Below are 22996 nucleotides of genomic sequence, written 5' to 3'. Positions count from 1 at the left end.
ACATGTGTGGCAGGCTGATTGACCATTCTACATTGTCCCTAGGTGTGAGTGTGAGCGTGGATGGTTGTTCGTCTCAGTGTGCCCTGCGATTGGCTGGCAACCGATTCAGGGTGTCCCCCGCCTACTGCCCGGAGACAGCTGGGATAGGCTCTAGCACCCCACGCTTGATCCTAGTGAGGATCAAGCGGTTCGGAAGATGAATGAATGAATGAATTACCTTTAAGGACCCGTGGGAACCCTGTAAACGACACTGGACTGGAGTTCACGGGGTATAAATATTACACTGGCATCACTTAGCATCGCACATGCTCAAAATCACCTAAGTGGTGTATCAAAGCACATTTGTTGTCTTTGATATGCGTATGTGTGTGTTTAGTCCTTTACCTGGTGTGTGTGACGATGTCAGTGAGCGCCCCTCCCTCCAGGAACTCCATGACCACCCACAGCTCGTCTCCCACCAGGTAGCTATTGTACATGTCCACTACATTCTCATGGTGGTAGTCCCTCATGATAACTACCTACACACACACACACACACACACACACACACACACACACACACACACACACACACACACACACACACACACACACGTCATTTAATATTAGCTCTTCATTGAAATGACTCTCTCTCTAAACAGATTCTGGAGTTTTACCATAACAGGATTACATGTGCGGATTATGAGGATTACAATGAAACTAATTAGCTCCAGAATCAACACCCTCTGATGTACGCATGCCGAGAACACACGCGCGCACACGTGCGGCGGTATTGGCACCTCATTGAAGAGCAGCTCCCTCCTCTGCTGCTTCCTCAGGTCCATCTTCTTGACAGCCACCTGTTTTCCACTGTTTTTCTCATTGGCGATGCACACGATGCCTGTGGAGCCCTCACCGATCTTGATGAAGCTGTCCAGGTACTCACGGGGGTCACCTGATGACAGCATCCAGAAGAGAAATAAATCATCCTCTATGTGTCAATGTGTAAAAAAACTACAACAGAAAATGGCAAACAAATGGCCAATTTTCACAGATTTTAAAAGAGATATATGAAAAAACAACCGGAATTAAATCCGATCTAAAATCCCACAAAACAATTCCGACACTGTACGGTACTGGTACCGATAGCTGGTACCGATAGCCGATATTGTGCACAATGTTACAGTGGCTTACCATCATAAACGTCTATCATTTTTGATGACTAGTTAGGCCTACGTAACTTGATTTGAATGTTGGTCTTTATCATAACACTTGTAGAACAGAGTAATTTTGAGGAGCTACTTTGGTGAAAAAAAGTTTGAGAACGACCAACTACTGAGTTACCTGGATTGACGACTAGCTGCAGTGCGGCTCGGAACTGCTCGTGCGACACTCTGGAGGGCTGAGTGTCAGAGCTGGAGCCCCACGAGGGAGGAGGGTACGCCCCCGGGGGGATGTAGGGTGACGACGGCTGGGAGTATGCCCCGCGCAGCGGAAAAACATTGAGAAATAGTGAGATGGGAATTCAATCACGTGTTTGCTTGTGGTGCTTAGCGTCTCTTGCTAGCGTACCTGTGGGGTGTATGGCGGGCTGGGCTGGGAGGGCGGATGGTGGTAGGGCGACGGCTTGTAATGGTGAAAGACGGGCGGGTAGGGCAGGTGTATGGGCGGGTAGCCGGGGGGCTTGGCGTGGTTCTGAGGTAGCTTGAGGGGCCCGCGGGGGTAGGTGTCTCCGGCCGTTGCGTGGGGGCTGCCGTCCCGCGACGGACGCTCGTAGTCACCCTGCGGGAGGTCATGCGGCAACTTCAGTCATGCACGCAGGCAATTACAAAAGACACCGAATCACACTCGCTGAAGCATGACTGCGTGAAGTAAAGCACTAAATACAGTTTATAAAGCTCAGTCATGGAGTTCATAATGAGATGTACAGGCCATTTTGATTGGGTTGGACACTTTTGCTCAATCAACAAGCATGGGGCCCAACTTGGGATTCAAGGGAAACAACATTGGTGTCAATGAGGAACTAAATTCTCTGGTGGCATGTGGGCGCACGCACACGGAGAGGACTGGAAGAGGAGGAGGATCATTCCTGACGTGTTAAGATGGTGTATAATTACATGGTGCGAACTTTTATAATCAATCACTCCGTGCAGCCTGAGAAGGAGGTGCTCCACGCCACCCCCCCCCCCAGCCCCCCAACCCCAATCGAGCCTCCTTCCCACTGTATCGTTGTCTGGCTGGCTGTCAGCCAAAGGGGGGTCTCCTGATCCATGTTGGTTAAACGCGCATTAATCTGAGTTTGGCAGGGTAATCAACAACCTAACTCAAGTGTGAAATTGAATTCGGTGGCGGAACACGGTCAAGCCCGCTTTTATGCTAAGGCTGCAAAAGAGAGGGGGGAGGGGGGAGGGGGGGGGAGTGCCGCAACATCAATTTGTCACTGAGAGCTGCTGCAGAGAAAAGGGGGAGAAAAGAGAGAGGGAGTGTGTGTTTATTATTGTGCGAGAGAGGGGATAAATAAAGCTGGTGTGGGACTGTGTTGGTTACATCGAAGAAGAAAAAAAAGGCAAGAGGGGGTTTGTTACAAGAAGAATAGCCCTGATTTCTGAGTTTAGCGCTTAGTGCAGGGATGAGCAAGGTACAGCCGGAGGGCCACATACAGTCAGGACGTATGGAAATGCCCGCCAGGCATTTATTGCGCATGTTGAAGACTCCGGTAATATTTGCTGCATTCATTTTCTCCCAAAACTGCGTCGTTATAATGTATATGTTCCTTTATTTGTATTATTTTCTCACATTTTAACATTTTGGGTAAAATGAAATAATATTCGATTTTATTACATTTTTCATTTACAGTATATCCATCCCTTATGCAAAGTGCTCATCCTCATGCGGGTCGCAGGGGTGCTGGAGTCAGGCAGTAGGCGTCGTACACCCTGAACACCAGTTTTCCCACCCCGGCTTTAGCAAACGAATGAAAAAAATGACCTCCCCCATTACTACTGCAGTCCAATCCCGCATTGCTTGCATTCTGCATTTCTTTTTCTATTTGGTGAAGCGTGGAGGTTAAATGCTTTTTCATCAAGGCGCCCTGGGATCCACATCAGCAAACCTACTGGACTCGTCGCTGTGTGGAGGGAGGAGAAGGAGGAGGAGGTACGGTAGTAGTGCCGCAGATGCCATCACGCTGCGCGGCTGCCTTAATGGAGCCCAGAGAGTGAGCATAAGGACCGAACCCCCCTCCTCCTATTGCAGGTTGACTGCATCGCTACTTTCTGCCCGCACGGCAAGAGCTCCAAAAGTGACAGTCCAAGCTCTATGCTGCGGTTTAGTTTGTAACAGGAAATCCTCATCTGAAGTGGGATGGCAGATCAGTCAAGTCACAGCATCTTTTAGATAGTATACGGACACAATGCAATGAGACAATGGATTCAACAACCGTAACAGAGTCAACAAAGTAAATGATAACGGATAACTTTTTGTCTGGGTATTCATATTTAAGAAAACTTGTATTCGGGTGTGTAGATAAATCGTTCACCTTTTCTGGTGTCCAAATGTATTGTGGGCATGGGTAACACAGCGTCAGGTGAGACTTTAGAATCTGGCAGGAGTCATCGATTCCACCACTAGGTTAGATTTGTTCAATGAAAACTAACGAAACAACTCAAACTGAGAAAACAAAACAACGAGAGCTTCTTCAAAAACTATACCTAGTTAAAACTATGAAATTAACTACAAAATAAAAGCTTTTTTTTTATTTAATCCATAATCTTATATATATATGATTTTGGTGTATGGCCATACAGATGAAAGAAATTTGAACAGGCGAAGGGAGGGAATTGTGAAGCAAAGGGAATTGTACAGAAGGTTGCTTTAATCTATTACCAAGTTTCTACACAAAATCCTTTTCGGAGCGTCTTTCTCATTGTGCTCTTACATAACAACCCCATTAAAATGGAACATATTATTACTTAAATGTAGTCTTGCTCTGGGACATCTCTATTCTTTTTGTCATATACTTCCCCCGTCCCCTTCTTTTGTTCCCCTTCGACTTCAATTTCTGTCCGCTCTCCTCGTGTTCAGTGTGTCACGGCCCTGCCCTCGATGATTTAAGCGCTAATTGATCCGACTGCGGAGAAGGACTGAAAAGGTGTCTGTTAATGTCGGCAGGAAAGCCAGACAAATTAGTCTGGAAATAAAGCGTGAGCGTACTGAGAAACCAACTAAGGAGCTCACTGGACACTTCAATAGGTACACCTATACTTGTAGTTTAAGAGCTGCAGTATCATGGGAAATGGGTTTTTTTTTTTGTATTTTTAGCTATATATAATATCAAGTTTGGCCAGTGGGTGAGCTGGAGAAAATTGCGGCTGACTTGGGTCAGATGTGTATTACACCTTGGAGTGGATGAAAGCCATAATTCAGTTTTACGTGGGAACCACTATCCACTGTGCGGACAGTCTAAATATTCCGCACTGTGCAAGCACATGAATAAACACACAGTGTTTACCTTGTTGATGGTCTGTGAGGCGGCGAGGCTCTCTGACAGGCGTGGGTAGGTGTATGAGCTGTATTGGTGGGCTTGGGCAGGGTTCTTGAAGGGACCACCCGCCACATAGGGGACATTGGGTTCCTGGAGCCCGGACCCCGAGCGAGACCTCTGCCTGATGGCCGGCATGGGGCTGGTCTGCATCACGTACGAGCTCTTGGGCCTCTTGTCGTAGTCGTCCCGCATGCCACCGTAGCTCCACTCGCTGTCCGGGTAGTTGATCTGCTCGCTATGAAGGGAGGCACGGGACGGGGTTCCCACCGACGTGTCCCGGTAGTCCTGGCTGGACGAGCCGCCCACCGACGCCCGGTAGTAGCCACTGGAACCCACCCCGCTCCCCACCGTGGACGCCACCTCGTCGATGGAGCGCCCCTTGCTCTCCAGGTAGGTGTGGTAGTCTGGCGGCAGCTTGCCATAGTCCGACTTTTGGGGCATGGCGTCTGGGTAGAAGGGGCTGCGGATGTGGTGCGAGTGGCCGTTGTGCTTGGTGAAGCGGTAATGCCGGCCCAGGGCCCATTCGCCGTCAGCAGAGAAGCCGGGCTTGTCCAGAGAGTAGTCCCGGCTCCCGGAGGTGTCCAGATCGCAAGAGTAGCGCGAGTAATAGTGGCCGAAGCCGTTCTCCTCTGGGCCGCCGGCATGGGGGCCCGCTGAGGTCCTGGAGCCAGCGCCCGCCTGGTGAGCGCCCGGTGGACTCTCCTTACGCAATGAATTGGAACGCGTCACAGAGATGTTGTCAAACTCCTCCAGCAGGCCATTGATGGATGCGTCTTTGGGGGGCCGGTTCCCCCGCACGATTGTCTACGAGAGGTGAGGGGGTGGGAGGGGAAGAAAAAAACTTCAGTGACAAGAACCAAGAGGGGGTTGGCAGGCTAATAAAGATGGGGGTGCATTCCGCTTCAGTTCAGCCATTCCAGTCTGAGAACTGAATGAATTGAAATTCATTAGGGGACACAATTTCAATTCTTTGACTTTAGAACAAGTATGACGTCAATCATCACTTGCAATGAAGAAACAAGCAATTCTCTAGCTGGATTTACACTACATGCTGCAAGTCATACAATTCAGTGCTGAATTTGTTCTTATAAGTGGTAAAATTCAGATATGAATACAATAATAAACAAACAAAAAAAAGAAATATATCCTGAGATTGAAATCAACGTCCTCAAAGATACAGAACCTTGTACTGTGAGGCAGGCATGCTAACCGTGAGGCTAAAAACAGATCTGGTGATGCGTAAACAGACAGATAGGATCTACCCCTTCAATGCAAACCTCTAACATTGGAATACTGAAATACTGTGAGCGCTGACTTGTAGGTCATATTTTCTAGATTTCCCCGATAAGCACCAAGCACATTCTTTTTGTCATTCTTTTCCATGGATGGAAGAGAAGAGGTAGGATGAGATCGTCCAAATGTGGATAAAAACAGACCTGACGATGCGTAAACAGACAAATAGGAACTTTAAAAAAATGCGGCCATTTTAGGGGCATTTTGGCTATTTCTCGGCATCACTCAAGGGCAATCCTTTTGTGGAGATTTTGCCTGACTGCTGTCAAATTTGAAGCACAAATACTAGACCCAAATTGCCATTCATTTTGTCATATGGGTGGAGTATGTTGGCATGCTAGACTCACCAAAAAACATGTGACTCAATTTGAAAACTTAGCAAAAACATTTTCATTTTTGGTGGCATGACTATCATGAGTAGATCCATTTAAAAAAAGTCTCCAAGACCAAAACTGCAAAAGACGTACAAGGTAACACAGTCTCCAATTTCGGTTTGAAGTCTATAGAAATCTTGAGATTTTTACAAAATGTGAACTTTTTCAGGCTTCTATCATCCACCCAACACACACAAAAAAAAGCCTCAGCTTCAGATGCTAACAGGAAGCCAGCGGTGTATCTGAGCTGCTGCCTTCCCTGCCCCATTTCCCTCGCAACAGATTAGCTTCATTTTCAGTGGGCGTACCGGGGGAGGCATTGTAGTAGTCGTGACATCGTGCGAGTGCACACACACACACACACACACACACGTATACACAAAGCAAGAGTGATTAGGGGTGCACGCATACATGTGCCTGGGTGCAGAGGCGGCTTAAACATCAGGGGTGCTTCTCATCCCCTCCTACCTCACGCTAAGCCCTTTACACGCCGTGGTCGCGGTGACTCACGACAAGCTGGTGCCGCACTAGTAGTGGATCACGACACAAAAGGCGTACTTTGGCGTGTAGGGAAAAGTATGAAGCGAATCCAGAGACAGGAGGCGCATTTGGAATTGTTGCATAAGGTACATAACAAATTGTCAGGCAAAGGAAAATTTCCAGGGTAGGATTAAGCAATTAATCGATTTTAGCAATCGCTTCATTGGTCGGTTATTTTTAAATGGAATTTAAGCAGGTTCTGTAGTTCAAAGCTCACCCACATTGACCGCCAACTTAGTGATCAGGTCACTTACTAGACTTCGGATCAAGGATCCATTTCACTGACAAAACATTTCTCCTGGTTTTAAAAATATGCGGAAGAAGCTACAAGATTTAGACGCACAGAAGACTTAATATACAAAAGCCAGTTCATACCGATTAAGGCACACATCGGCAAAACCAGTTGTCAAATCTCTATCCATTTAAATATGACCATTCAAAATGGACCACTATTTATTTCTTTTTTTTGCCTTTGATGTGGCACTTAATCATTTATTCACATTTAAAACGTTAAAATGTCTTGGAGCACCCTCTATTTTGTGCGTCACACATGCAAATGTTCACATTTAACCTTCCAACGTTCATGCTCATATATACGAATCTGCCTTTCGTATTCATTTTTTTTTTTTTGCACGTCAATATGGGTGACATGTCAGTGCTAACGCGTGAAAGCTCGGCGCCGTGCATGTATTAGAAGCCAGGCCGAATCTTTAATACAGCAGTGTATTTGAAATTGGTGGCAATCACAATGACGCGCATGAAAGCCGCTAAATTAGCTGTCAGCAAATGCATACGTTTTGATTCCCCCTGAGGAAGAAAAACTGTGCACCTTTTTTTAGTAGAAGGGTGGGTCAGAACTCTGCAGCTTTTGCAGCCATGTTCATCCTGGTACAAGAAAAACCACACGTTCCCAAACATTTCAAACTAATTAAGGGGCATAATTGCAATACCGTTGTAACGTGACTTTGCAATATTTTTGCTCACTGTTATCACACCATGCCTAGGCGTGCCGACTGCATTTTGAGTAGACCCATTTTGGTTTGCAATACATGGGACTGGGGCGTGGCATGATTAATCTCAACGTCAGCCATCAGCAAATTCTTGGTTTGGACGGACTGTCACGCGTCTCTGTCATGCTCTTGTCACATGTGCTGAGGCAGAAAGGCGGCAAAGCGGCGATGTGCTGACACAACAATACATCTGTATGTCTTCAAACACCTGCACCAGCCTCCCCGTTTAACGCTCCGTACTGGCGCCGTTCATCCATCAGTGTCGACACGCACATCGGAATCTCCAGCTTCAATGCATGGATATAAAGTACGCATTAACACAACAGTCAAGACCTTTGGGATCGTATGCGGGTTCATAACTCTGCAGGATTCAACATTTGATGCAGCATTTCCTTGGCGACAAAATGCGGACAGGACAGGAGACGCTTTTGTTTTTGATTAAACATAATTGCATGTTTGCCGAATATATGCTTTAGTCCAGCTGTAAGGAAAAACAAAACATTAGATGTTTAAATTGAGAAGGTGCCGGAGTCATTTGCTGCTCTTCATTTCGGCAGATATGAACAATAAATATACAAACAGGAATGGTTGCCTTTGACATATTGCAATAACTCGAGGGGCTCATCTGCTCACATTTATTCACAATTTTTTATCGCTACCTTTAGGCTAGTTGGGCTTTTTTCAGCGCATACATATGCTTCCGACGATAAACCGTTGAAGTCACCTCTCTCTCTCCAAGCAAGACCCCCCTAAGGGTCCCCTGCTATGAGCTGCCTGGGTGCCGTGAACTGGAACACAAGGTGAAATGTCCGCTATATGCAGCGACTACATCAAGCTGAGCGGCTGCAGGATGGATTTTCTCAGGGACACGAATCTGTCATGATTTGGACAGATGCTGCAGTTTGTCCAACAAGCTGTACCTGACGGAAACAGCACAGAAGAGAACGCCTGCATCAAACTCGTTGCATTCTTACCCAGCCGGGTGATCTTAACATTTTGAATATCAAAAATGAGACCAAAAGCAGGTCATTTTGACATTATTACACATGTACCAGTGATGTCGCCGACACAGAATGGGGGAACAAAGTCAACCGGCCTTCAGACAATTTTGCAGATCTCTGCGTGAAAGAAGTTTGCAATCATTTGTCAGGCCACATTGCAAAAGCGAGCAATATATATTTCTTGCGTTCGGACACGAACGGGGCAGACAATCAGCAGCCTCTCTCATTTTGCTACATACCAGAATAATAAATTAATTGCCCGTTACGGGTCTGACGCGGCACTCTGCGTGAAAGCCCTCTAATTTGAATTAGAGGGCTTATAGGGACTAGCCTCCCCAGAAATCGTCCCCTGTACGCCTGGTGCATACCCTACCCACCCACCCCTCCGCTGCCTCTTTACGTCCTTACGCCAGCGTGAGTCGGGTCGTGCTCGGCGTTGGCTCTGACAGCGGCCATATTTCACTGGTGTGCCGCGTTGGCCTGTCCTTTAGAGATAAGCTGTAATAGATCTACTCACCACGGCCTGCTCAAGTTAAGTACAGCAGAGAGGGAGAAGAGGAGTAGGATGGGAAGAAATGAGAGGGGTTGGGGGGGGCAGGAGAAAGGAAAGGACAGGACAGGAAATGACAGGGAAGATGGCGGGAAAGGAAATGAGAGTGGAGTAATGACAAAAAGAAAAGGATGGAGGAATGGAAATTGCAAAGATGTGAGGAGAAAGGAACATAAAAGAAAAGGAAAGTACAGCACTTAACAGGACAAGAAAGGAAAGCGGGGAAAGAATGAAAAGAAAAAAGGAAAGGACAAGACAAGACAGCTAAGTCAAGGAATGTCATGATAGGACAAGAATGGAAAGTATGGATCAGGACAGGACAAGAGAGAAACACAAATGAAGGGGAAAAATGAAAGGAAAGGATCATACAAGGTGGAAAAAAGGAGTACAGGACAAAACTGGGGCTGGAGAAGGAAGAAGACAGGACACGAAATGAGCAGGGAGTTGACAGTAAAGGAAACGAGAGTGAAAGAATGACAAACGAAATGAGAAGGGAAACTTCAGGAAAATCAACAAGGGTGGAGATGTAAAGAAGGGAATGTAAAAGGAAAGGAAAATGACAGAACAAGAAAAGGGAAAATAGGAACAGAGTGGGAGTGGATAATACGAAAAATACGAAGAAGGAAATCTAATGTGACAAATGACACAACAAGGAAGGATAAAATGAGAAAAAAGAAAGTCAACTTTCTCGGAGAAAGAAAAGAAACACGTAAGGGGAGGAGGCGGCTGCATGACAAATGAGGCTCGTTGGGAGATAAGGGGGGATTAACCTTGCTGGTAATGAAGGCGGGCATAATTAATGAGCGTGTGCTTCTGCTGACTCCTGGAGGGTGGGTGCTCAGCGGACAGCAGCATCTACAGGCGGCAGGACCAGGGACACTAAAAAGTAGACGTCTGGAGGAGGGGGTGGCGCTTCATTGCATCGGCCAGCCTGGGACTGATATTACATGTCACTAGACAATTACTGGTTTGATGCTTTACCGTGGTTTTAAAAAGTCAAGGTTTCAAGAACCACTAATACTGTGTCACCAGTAATGAGGTCTTGTTGTCTTTTGTTTTTTGAGGGGATTTCTAAGCTGTGCACAATATGATTGGCTGCTTGCAGAGCTGAGTAAGTGAGCAGCCTCTCTGAAGTTCCCGTCAACGTCACACAGGGGAGGGGTGAGTAGTTACACACAGATGTAGAGGAGGGAGCAAAACGAAAGACACTGCAAACACGGAATAGTTTATCTCAATGTGCATTGTCCTAAAAAGGGGGGGTGGGGGTGCCAGTAGGTACTAGTTAGCCCCAAGAGCAACACGAGTAGCCCACGGGTCTGTTCAAGAAAAAAAAAGGCTCACCAGTTAGCCTTGATGTCGTTGTGATTTATGGTGTTGTGTTGGAAACCTGGCAGGCACGCAACACGCCGAGTGTAGCAATGCAGATAAGTATCTCTGCTCCTTGTTCACACACACATGAAGCACATCACCTTGGCTACAGGCACGCACGCACACACGCGCACACACTCCCACCATTCATTATAAACACAACAAGAACAACAACATATCACATCTTGAATTGAGCAGGATCATATGGTGCATCGCTCAGCCGGAGTTAAGATTTTTTTGGAGGACTGGGGGAACTATTTTCAAAATGTTGTCTTTGGTAGTATTTTCAAGAGGTTTGGGAAACTCTTCTCTTGGGGGTGCAGGGGGGTTCTGTAGAGCTGTACTTAACTGACTGGGGAAAAAAATGCAGCAAAGGAGCAAAAATAGTTGGACAAAATCGAACCGAGTGTCTTAGCCTCTGACGTCCTCTGCTGGGTGTTGCCAGTTCATGCAACACGCCAAGTTACAATGATTCTGTAACGTGTGGTAAGAGAACCATGAGTGGGAGGCTGGCGCCCCCTTGCGGTACGCCAAGAAATCACTCAATTAAATGTACAAATTGCATCATGTGGCTTCAAAAAGTCAGGGGGTTTTTGTACAGTTCAAAGTAAAATAATATTTTAAGTACTTTTCTGAACTTTTTTCAGAGTTTTTTCATTACTTTCATTTATTTCAATTGTTTTCTCTTAAACACACATAAATTAGGACTGCTGTATTAAGCACAGTGCAGTACAGTACTGTATTCCGACTTGTCACTTAAAAAAAAATAATAAATGTAGTTCACTGTTTATCCGTACGAGGGCGGCATAAGATCGCATTTTGAGCGTTGAACATACTTGGTGGTACTTGGACTTGCTAATTGCCTTCATTATCAAATTCCTATTCTGCAAGGCTATTACACCTGTACCATTTCGATGCACAAATTGCTGTCTACTTTTAATTAACTGTGTGGAAGTGCTTCCAAAAATTGCAACAAAATACCGGTAAATCATTCAATAAGGCGGTGAAGGTAAATTCACTGGCATTTTGAAAACCGTTCTGGCAAAGCACGCAAGAGGTTGGTAGAAGCCAACAATCAACAGAATGACAGCGGTGAGGAGGGAATGGATCAATGGCATCTACTCCAGCTCCCTGCCCCAGAAGGACAAAAGCCTCTCACTCTCTTTCTCCATCAGCAGCTATTCTGCTTCAAGTGAATTCCTGCAAACACCAACTTAATCCCGCATCAATTCAGACTGGGCCTGGTTCGATTGGACTTGAAATTAAAGGCGTATTGATCAGCAACAGTAGCGCTCACCGAATGAATGGCACAGCCAACGATGAGGAGGATGATGAAAGTGTGTCAATGCCATCATTACTTTGCCGTACGAATGAAAGGGTTACCTATATAGTGGAGAAGGCCATTACAATCCAACAAAGTATCCACACTTATTCTTAACTTGCGCTTTCTGTCTTTGGGGTCATCCGCTTCTTCTTTGACAAACACCTCATGCTTTTGTGGTGCAACAGAAAGTAAAATGGAGGCTCAAACCCTGACATCTCTAAAGAGCACAGAACCACCAAAAATAGAAGGTCATAGTCAAATGTGCGACCTCAAGCAGCATCGGCTCTTCCACCAGAAAGATGTCACTTTCAAAATCAGTAAAAGCTGACGTTTGGTCTCAACCGAAATCCCACCTGTTGTAGTGTCCCGTCCATCTGGCTGGACTCCGGCCTAACGGCTGGTCCTTCAAAGCCCCTCGTTTGTCTGGCCTCAGTGGCTCCTCGCCCCCCTGCCATGATTGATACCGTTGGCCCCCAGCTGGAGACCCTCTAGCGTCTGAGCAGCGTCACGATCAGGTTTCCTCTAAAAGCGTCGGTGGGTGCAGCAGGGCATTGGGTTGACATTTACAACTTAGCGGGTATCACGTGCCGCCATTTTGACATTGATGCCCTACTGCGCCCTTCTGAATGTCCAAGGTATTATTTATTTATTTTGGGGGGGGGGGGCATTAAAGTGGCAACATTGTGTTACAAAACAATTCTCCATGCGCCATCTGTTTGTTCACAATCCACCTCTTCCAGGATGATGTAAGGCTTAATGTTGAGCTTCCTGAAAATACCCACAGAGATTTCTACTCCCACACTACCCCACAGTGCATGCAGTTTACGGAGACGTGTAGTGGTGGTGGGCGGGGTGGCTCCATGGAGACAGGATAAAAAATATAAAAGATCTCAGAGCAATGATGGTTTGATTTTTGTCAATTTAATGTCTCTAAAAGGAATGATTTGATTTTCTTCAATGAAGGGCAAGGTTGTCGTCTTGTGGTTGGTTAGCAAGTCTGCCTTCACTGTTCCGAGGTTTGCGGTATGAATCTCTGCAAATGGTTGTTTGTCTATCCACTTCATTCCTGGAGCCTTTGATGTCAAAAAGATTATGGGCACGACTTTATGTGCGACACCGGAAGTAGCAGTGAGCCATTAGTTATTCGCGGTCTTCATTTCCTGCAGTGGTTTGTTTGAACGTTTTTTGTTTCCTTATTATCAGCCTTGTTGCGAAGTACAAGTTGAATCTGTGGCAACGAGAGCAATGTTTTTCACATGCACCACAGACAAAGAATGCTGCTGTGCGAATCCACCTCCTACCCGGGGATGACAAACACTGAAGGATTAGGCTGAAAATCATCAACTGAAGGAGCACAGAAACTTCATGCATGCGCTCCTTTCATTTTGTGGTATTTTTGCTGAATGTTTCTTCCGAATATTTTTGTCATGCGGTAATCTATTTGCTGGGGATCGGGACTGAGGCTTCCCGCAAAACGGCGAGTAGACTGTCGAGACCGTTGTAAAGCGAAGGACTTCCTGCAATCAAGTCACCACAAATGCTACGAGAGCAAACCGCTCACTTTCTCCACGTCTCACTTCCGTCTACTGAGGTAGCCTAAGCAAGCTGCAAGGACGAGACAAAACGCGCTCACATCAACACACATGCTAACATTCATGTGAACGAACAAGGAGGCAAACACACACCCTAATCACTGTAAATAAGCCCCTTGGAGGGTGTGAAAGTCGAGGTGCAACATGAGACGATTTTCATTACTCAGGCGTTGACACGCACACGCACGCAGACACTAGAATTCAAAGCTCGACGTGCCGTTACTGAGACGGCCATGTTGAAGACATGCTGCTGTGGGGATGTGTTAGCCCACACTTGTGGATTAGCCTTTGCGATGATGATGGCGGCGGGGAGGCCAGAAGCGATACTAATGCTCCAGTGGAGATGAACAGGCTGACAAGTAGGCTACAGGCCTCACACACAAACCATGAGACAACCAGTGGAAGCGCAGTGGTGCTAGAAGACGTTACTGCGGCCCAATGGCCAGGACGACTTCTCGACTAGACACTGCGCTCTCAGACGCACGCACGCACACTACAATACAGTAATCAATCCTCCATCGCGGGTGTAACATTCAAGAGCACCCCCACTGTGGGTGAAATCCATGTCAACACAGCAGAATGATCTTTCACAGAGGCACTTTGCACCGATCATTATTTTCATTATTAGCATGATAATAATCAACATCAGGAGGGGGATCATGGGAACATGCTGCTATAGCTCATCAAGTGGTTCCTTGGGGGGAGGGCAGTGAGGGTTTTTGGACTCATGCAGAAGAGTGGAAATGAGTTCTAAAGCCCGTATCTCACCGAGCGGCAAAGGTTTGCAAGTGGGTGCGCACGGGTCAAATGTTCATTCAACGTCGCAAACGGTCACAAAGACGTCCGCCGTCCGTTTTAAATGGTCTCGAGCAGTTTCTCTTGTCGCAAAGAAATTTTGAATACGTTCAGAATTTGATGGTGATAAGAAAAACTTTGCAACCATTAAAACTGTTTGGGAATTGTCGCGCGAACGTCTTTGCAACTCCCTTCGCCGCTCAGTGTAATAACAAGACTTGGCAGAGCAATGTAGTTATGTCATGTGTGGAGTCATTTTGCCACTTCCCGCCCCCACCTGGATGCATGGTAGCAGCAGGCAGCGGTGAGGAGATGGAGAAAAAAAGGCAGTGGTGGGGGTCGGGGGGGGGGGGGGGTGCAAAGGAAGGGGGAGAAGAATGGTGAGGATGTGGACAGACGGGTAGAGGGAGTCATACTTTGGGCGTTTCGGACAGCTGGACCTTCTTGGGAGATATCTGTGAAGAGAGCAAGACAATTACTTTCTTGTTCCCCCCTCTTCAGAGATATTTCCTGTGGCATATTGCTGTTCTTGGTTGTGGCCATTTCAGTTGTGTGGCTAACAAGCTGAGATGCTAACTGTGTGCACTCCAAACAGCACGAGAGTAAGTCATTCATCGTGAGAGTTAAGGCAGACATGATTCACACCCCACATTGGATCAATGACGGACAGTGTAGGTGGAGATCGGGGGGGTGTCAAGAAAACAAGTTGGGGGCTCAGGCCGGTTCAAATTGACTGAAACGTCTTTATGAGTATCAGTGTGGAAGCCAATGAACAACAACACAACAGAGGAGACACTCGGAAGGGTCAGGGACGAGGAGACACAAAGAAAATGGAGACTTGCATTGATGTTCATGGACAAAATTCTTGTTTGAACAAATTATAAATGTAAATCCTGCATTAAGCATATTTTCCTCGTTCTTTTTTGCCACTGAGTCATGTTTTTGCAGCCATCTGCTAAGTCAGTTTACTCAACACTTCCCTAAGTCATGTTTGAGTGTCACTTACTCCCCCCCAAAAATGTAGGTCTGCTCTATTTTTACAACAACAACAAGCATCAGCTGTGAGCGGCATTTGTTCTTTATCTCTTTGATTCTCTGCTGCTCAGATCTCTGATGCTTTGTTCATGATTTTTAAGGCGCCACACCACTGGGGTCTTTTTAGATGAGCTTAATGAAGGGGGCTACAATTGGGGATCACTTAAAACACCACAAATTAGAAGTGAGCTTCGGATGTTCAACATCAAAACCGTGTTCACGGGTTTCTAAATGCACGTTCAACGCAGCGCACTAGGATGTGATTATTAGATGGCATATTAAGAGTGATGTAATGGTGCGAGTTAGCCAGATGGTATTGGAGAATACAAAGGAACAAGTGTCGGATGGAATGGTGTGAAGCCGACATGCTCGAGTGAAAATGTATCCTTTAAAGAAAAATAAAGATTAGAATCACAGGAATGAATCTGAAAAAAAGTCAAACTGGAGGAATAAGCGGGTTCAGAACTTTAGGAAATGTTCATGTATGGTTGGATCCATGCACCCTCACTCCTACCTTCATGGGTGCAAGCTGGATGGGGGTGATGTAGGAGGGGTCCACCATGGGCTTAGGCCGGTTGGCGGTGTCGGCCAGGAGGCTCTGCCATTGCTGCGGCAGCCCGGTGAACTTCTGCTCCCGTGGATCGAAGCCCGTGTGGACCCGGTGCTCGAAGTTGGATGGGGCCGAGATCTCCAGCCGTTTCTTCTTCTTACCGAACATGCTGGAAAGCCCTGACAAACCTGAAGAAAAATGAGGACAAATCACATCACTTGTTGCTAGATCTGATGTCACTTTTCATCGAACCGTCGCATGATTTGCTAATGCTATCCCCCTGCTGCCAGTTTCCAGCATCGTCTCATGTCTCTTGACAGCTATTTGCTCTTTAAATGCATGATGCTAGCTTCAATGTTAAGTAGCAATTGTTATTCATTTTGTAAAATATGCCTCGCTTGGACCAGTTAGTGACACGGTAACTAAATAAAATGCGTTATCATGTATTCTACAGTCGAGTCTCACAATGATGCAAGACAGAAAGGAGGCAGGAACAAGCACAAGTGTCTGAACATGCCAGAAAATAACAAGTCCAGTTTGGTTATGTAATTTAAACAGCAGAGGAAAAAAAAAAGAGAAAAAAAATGAACTCCTTCCTCTGTGGTGGAACGAAATGTCAGACAAATGATGCCAACTTGGGATTTTAATGCTTCCATTGGGACTGAGAGCGTCCTATGAGAGTCACGTGAAGTGCGTGGTGTCCCTGGGACAAAATGTCATGACGTTCGCTGTGAAAGGGGCTCATTGTTTTTCTCTTTCTAGGAGCCATTGTTGCCAGAGTCATACTTAGAGCACCCGGTTTTTTCCTTATCTGAGTCTGCAATGGCGCGTAACATATTACTCGCTAGCGCCACCTGGAAAGCCTGAAAATATTTGTTCACTGTCATTAAAATGTGCAGGCAAGTTAATCCTTACCAGATGAGAAAAAAAAAGTGTCAGAAAGCAAAGTGACCCATTTTGCTTCAGAGAGATCCAGCAAATTTGTGTGCATCACAATAGAAGACCGAGCATTTGTGGCACCTACCCACCTGTGTTACAGCTTTGAACATTTCCAGGTCAACTCCGTCAAACCCATTTTGTGTGTGTGATTTTCACGCAGGTCAGCGACACAAGAAAATGGCAGCCTCGCAAGTCTGAAAAAGGCAATCGTTGGAGGACTTGCTTGGGAAACGTTCAGCACCAATAGCAAATCTTAAACAAGCTCACAAATCACACAAGCCAAGTGAATGTCACTGCCAAGATTTTAAATTGAGGACTCAACAAAGTGTAAATTCTCATTTATGTTTTACATAAATTGAGCGACACACACACACGTACTAATTAGCACGCCTAATTTGAGCATTTCCACTCCCTTGCGATCAAAGTCCAAAGGACCCATTGTCAGTTATATGTAAAGATGATCTTCAGCAATTATCCTGTCGTGCGGAGGCATGTGTGGGCTCACTCACAGTAAATTAGGCGTCGGATGAAAAAGTTGTCCCCGAGTGTTAATTCTTCATTTTAGCAAGACATGCTGGACTACTGGACTTTTTGCAAAGGATTACTTGGATGAGCTAAGTCCTCAACAAAGTTCAACATCAATGATGCCAAAAACAGGCAAAAATCTGCATTGTTTTTTGGGGGGTGGGGGGGGAGGGGGGGTTGTCATCAAACTATGTAAAATCTCTCCAAAAGCATCCTCTACTAGATAAGCAGCCTGGAACACAAAGTTCATCCTTCCACTTTGCGCAATCTTATGCAATATATATGGGCTGACATCCAGATCTACTACCACGACTCCAAGACCACGCTAACCTTGTTTCCGTTTTTAGCACCAGCGCCGCACAAGGTGACCGCCGCAAGTTGGAATATCGACACGCGGATCAGTCCGCGGACCAAACATGACGAGGCTGGAAACAATGTATAAAGTGGGAGGGGGCCGAGTGCAACCATTTCCCAAATACAAATAAACAAGTGTATTGTTTTCGCTGAGCATTCAGTATCGCATACTAAAGCGTTAAATTCTGGTATGATGGTACTTGTCTTCATCTGTCATTTCCTAAAAAGACAACAGCTACCGATGTTGCACTTTCCTCAAAAGAAAAAATGTGAAATATAGGGGGGCGGGGGGGGGCTTCCATTTTGGAGTTGTTGTTACATTTGGTATTAGCGAATTTACTACAGGAGCAATTTGCAGCTTTGCATTTAATGTTTTGCAACCGTTTTAACGAACGTGATCTGAAAAGCAAATTATTGTCCAAACGTTAAACAAAAATCCCAAACCCAATAAAAAAAAGTGAATATAGGCCACTACAATCTGCTGCACAACAGATAATCAAAAGATGGCAAATAGCTTCCGAGTAACATTTGAAGAAGACCAGAAACAAATTCTGATGATGGTGGCCTGCAGGGAGGGTAGCCATGACAAAGAGGGCAGACTCCTGACCTTGTTGGCCTCATCTTGGGATTATTAAAGGTTTACGGGGGCTTAAATTGTCTCTCGCAAGGTTCAAGCGCTGAGAAACGACAACGCATACGCCGTCTCACCGAGGCCACGCATGACCTGTACAAGTGTTGAGGCCTAGTGGAAGAAACTCCATTGGTAGGAAAGACCCCCCCCCCCCCCCCCCGCCGCCCCCTCCCTGCACGTCACATGCCCTTGAGGTGTTATAGGTAGACTGTAAGGTTACACACTTAACGTTATGCCGCCACACAGTAACAATGTCTCACAGTAATGAGCAGAGGTAATATATCGCAAACGTTAAGTGTGAACCGAATTAAGTCAAAAGTGACGGTTGGACGGATGAAGTGAAACACAGGTCAGCTCCACTTCTCGAAATAAAATGCACACAAACACAATGTGAAAGGGCTGAGTCGTCCCAGGGCAAAGATACTGATTCACAGGCTGACTTGTCTCCAAACCATCTGTCATCCTCTCCAGTCTCCACAGGCATTTCCCCACCACACCCTTTTCTCTTTTTTTTTTTTGAGACAGCCAACGGCCACAACACAATCTGACCGGAGCCTGATGCACCTTGCACAGTGCATTCGGAAATTATTCACAGCACTTCACCCTACACATGTCAAAACTGTTTTGGGGTGGAGTTTGTCACATTTAAAAGTAAACAAAAATAAAATATCACGGCCATCCTGCGCTGAAAAGTTGTCATCGACTGGCTGTCATGCACTGAAACCCCATCGTGACGGGGTGAGGCCCTCACGTTGCCGGTGTGAGGCGGGGCTGCTCGTGGCCGTGATGGCCAGAACTGGCCCAGGAATAAACCGACCATTCAGATGAACAATTATTTATAATTCTGGATGACCACCTCGCCGGTAAACACAATTGACTCACTCACCACACATCGAATTGTGTTTATTGGGGAAACTGCATCGGCATACACATTTGGGTTACCATTGCTGCCACCTTAAGCCTGTTCTAAACTGCAGTGTATCCCGTCCGGCGTAAATGCCACCCAAATGAGACAGTTGAGTTGCTGTTCTTACCTAGTAACAAATGCCCAGTGTCTTTTAACCAGTCAAAGTGCTGGAGGTAGGCCATGGCCAAATGCTCTGATGCACTCAGATCCTGGTCACATGCTGGACCATAAGTGCATCTCTAATGGCTCCATTATCCACCACAAAAAACAACGAGCCTTGGAATCCCTTGGGGTTGGCGGGGGCGTCGGTACAAGTGATGATTCAGGATAGCTCCCGGACTCTTAGCAGCCCCCCAAGAGAGATGTCGTTACTACGACGACGAGCCCGTGACTGCGTTTGTGCCTGCATGCTCTGATAACTTCCAATGCGAGACTGAAAAAAAAAAAACCGTTGATGCCAGCGGCCCGGCTCGTACACCAAGGCGCGGCCAGACAGCTAAAGCCCGGGCCCATCCCATTCTGCTTTCATTGTTTGCTTAACTCCGTCTGACCCGGCCGCATCCCGAACTAACCACTCCCTCTTCTTGCACTGTCAAGCATCCCGCGGACGTGACACGCGAGGATGCGAGTTGTGGCAAAGTGATGTCGTTTCCTCTTAGGCTAGGACAAATGGCCTAGCAGAGAAGATACGATAGATGCCACCGAAGGAAACAGCTAGTCCGGTCAGTGGCCGTGACACAGCCTGGAAGCTTGCCGAGTGCTGAGGAGAATTATGGTCACTTACGGCCATCGAAACACTGCGTTGGGGTTCCAGCACCATGTATCACACAAGTGTTGCCCAACCTCCACTGAGCCAAGGAACGTATTTGAGATTGGGAAAAAAAAAATCTCATGGCACTCCACCAAGCCAAAAATGTCACATTAACCCAGTAAAGTACATTTTCGACAGCAATGCTATTGATGGCGATAGGATGGGGGGGGGAATTGACATTAAGCACCAAAGTTCACACACCCCTGTAATAAGGGCAACATGGGGGCATGAAGCAGCCATCCAGTGCGTTACAACATCCAGCGCCGTACGACAAACATCTGTACGTACGGATACACGTACAACACATCAGACAACTGATAAATGTTTCTTCTATCAAAAGCAGAGCCCGGCGTGTTCAACGGACTCAATACGAGCTTGTCAGACAGCAAAGAAATGAGGGGCAACGCTGTGGGACACCAACAGATTTGTTTACACTGGCCTCTGTGTGAAGCCCCACAAGTGAACGAAGCGTCTAATGGTGATCATGGAGAAAATACTGGATACAGACTAGTGTCGCATTTTCTTTCAAGGGATCAGTGCGTTTGAAGCTTGCTCGCAGGATGAATAAAGTGTCTATCCATCCATCCCTCTATCCTACACTGTTTGTGGTGCATGGTCACATCGCCACACACAGATACCTTACATTTTAAAAATAACATTTGCTTCTGGTGGTTTTTCTGAGCTCAAAGCAACGTGTGTCTTTGAAAGCCTCATGCTTCTCGCGACCATTATTTCACATTAAAGCCTCAACTTAATCATGTAATATTGATAGCCCGGTGAGAAGCCTCCCTCCCTTTTGTCAGGGGAAAAAATAAAAGAGTGCTGTGTTTTGTCATCAGGAGGACATAAAGAAGATGAAGGTTGACAGTTTTTTGACAATGCATTTAAACAATTTGGAAAATTAAAATTTGAGGAACAAATTCCTTATAACTGCAACGTTTTCCTTTTAATACCATTTATTTCCTGCTATGACCTTACTCACATAAGATCAGGTATTTATGATGGTAGTAATACTATGACTTTTTTTCCCCTCAATATTTTTGGGGGGAAATCCAGACTATTTTTGTGATAATACATTTTTTCTCATAAAACTGCTTTCTGTAACAATATTTATCATAACTTTTTTCTTGGCAAATGGTATTACATTTCTCAATAACATTTCCTCCGTGAAAGAACATCGCAACTTTTGTTTGTGAGTGGCACGTTCTCACTACATTAAGATTCTTTTGGGGGGAGGTTGTGTTGGCTGCACCAGAGCTCCAGCTGCTCCACTTGTTGGCGGTACGCAGACTCGTCGCCGTCTTTGATGAGATCGATGACCGTGGTGTCGTCTGCGCACTTTATGAGTTTGACAGCTGGACTTGTTGAGGTGCAATCGTTTGTGTAGAGGGAGAGGAGCAGTGGGAGAGAGGACACATCCCTGTGGGGTTCCGGTGCTGGTGGTGCGTGTTGATGATGTTATTGCTCCTAGTCTCACCTGTTGTGTCCGTCCCGTCAGGAAGCTGAGGATCCACTGGCAGATCGTAGGGGACACACCGAGGTGGAGAAGTTTGGGGGGGAGGAGTTCCGGGATGATGGTGTTGAACGCAGAGCTGAAATCCACAAACAGGATCCTTGCGTAGGTCCCTGTGCTGTCGAGGTGCTCGAGGATGTAGTGCAGACCTATGTTTACTGCGTCCTCCACAGACCTGTTTGCCCGGTAGGCAAACTGAAGAGGGTCCAGCAGGGGTCCGGTGACGTTCTTTCGGTGGTTCAGCACAAGGCGTTCTAAGGACTTCATGACCACAGACGTCAGGGCGACAGGCCTATAGTCGTTCAGTTCCCATGTTGCCGATTTCTTGGGAACTGGGATGAAATCGGCAACTTCAATCTCTCTTACTGTGGCCAAGGTTAGCCAGCAGGAAAAAAAAAAAAAAAAAAAGATGTCAGCTTTGACAGATGACGCACTGACAGGATTTTCCCCGCATGTCCCGTTTGCTGTGTTAATCCTCGGAAAGAGGAACATCGGTGTGACCTCGATTTGGGAAGAGCAAAAGTTCACATGACCATCCACTTGCGAACAAGTAGGAGAAGGTAAAGACAACAGGAGCTGGGCAACTGCATTCTTGATGTCTTGTTAGTCGGAAAGAAACAATTTGCGCTGTTGCATTTGTCTTTAGATGCTAACTGACTTCAAATTGGCCAGTGTGTATTCAGTGGCTGACTGCCAGTTGCTGGGAGCTTGCGATTGGCATAGGACATAAATGTAAGTGGCGTCTGGCTTTGTGTTTTTGTTTTCCGGAGAACACAGCACAATAAGGCGAGTTTTATCTTGACCAAACAGGCCACAGCATCACCCCGTGCAGATAAACTGAAACTTATACAAGATTGATCAGAACGCCACAACTGGCCCTTTATCGCATGCCATAGAAAATTCTTGCTGTAAGAACGTAAACTGACAAACACCCGTATTATACTTTTCAAATTTGTATTAGTGTTATTATCGTATTTAGCGAGCGGCAAAGAAAAAGCAAAAACAACTATCAACAAAGCAATGCTGAATTGCACGCGTTGGTCAAATTGGCATTCCCCGTTTTACGTACAGTATTATACTAGCCATTAAGCTAGTAGGGACGACGCTATGATGTATAAGCTCGAGAATCTCTTCAAAGTAACACTGAAATGTTGAAGTGCATATTTCTTTGTAAGAAAAGATGCTCTTTTAATCCTCGCTGGTTCTCCAACCATGAGAAGAGGCGGAATTATTCATGACACGAGTGGTAGGGGAGGTGAGCGGAGAGCTGGTTGCTTTCAAAGGGCACTCCAAGGCCACTGCCTGTAACTACTCCAGCTGCGCTTTGCTCATGTGGCCCTCTGCCGCTTCGGCTTTGACGGC

The 22996-nt window shown here is 46.3% G+C and overlaps 1 protein-coding gene across 10 annotated transcripts in view; it reads right to left on the bottom strand.

The window, feature by feature from the left end:
* The window catches only part of pak5 (p21 protein (Cdc42/Rac)-activated kinase 5), a 41451-nt gene that overhangs the window by 12578 nt on the left and 5877 nt on the right, over positions 1–22996 (bottom strand). For 5 of the 10 annotated variants that reach the window (XR_015097627.1, XM_086100061.1, XM_086100063.1 and 2 more), the window contains 8 exons: positions 16983–17087; positions 15919–16142; positions 14786–14824; positions 4490–5326; positions 1552–1761; positions 1324–1450; positions 780–934; positions 385–518 (listed from right to left, as the gene is read on the bottom strand). Coding sequence is in view for 9 of the 10 variants with exons in the window: in XM_086100061.1 (XP_085956187.1) it covers positions 385–518; positions 780–934; positions 1324–1450; positions 1552–1761; positions 4490–5326; positions 14786–14824; positions 15919–16122 (1706 nt within the window). In the remaining variant the exon portion in view is untranslated. Of the gene's footprint in view, positions 1–384; positions 519–779; positions 935–1323; positions 1451–1551; positions 1762–4489; positions 5327–14785; positions 14825–15918; positions 16143–16982; positions 17088–21598; positions 22514–22996 lie in introns of those variants that run through there. The other 5 variants (XM_086100062.1, XM_086100068.1, XM_086100066.1 and 2 more) reach the window with 4 other exon arrangements.

The sequence above is a fragment of the Hippocampus guttulatus genome, chromosome 20 (genome assembly GCF_054856545.1).
Source record: "Hippocampus guttulatus isolate MCC_2025c chromosome 20, RoL_Hgut_1.0, whole genome shotgun sequence".
Classification (NCBI taxonomy): Eukaryota; Metazoa; Chordata; class Actinopteri; order Syngnathiformes; family Syngnathidae; genus Hippocampus; species Hippocampus guttulatus.
This window is presented reverse-complemented; position numbering and strand designations above follow the sequence as displayed.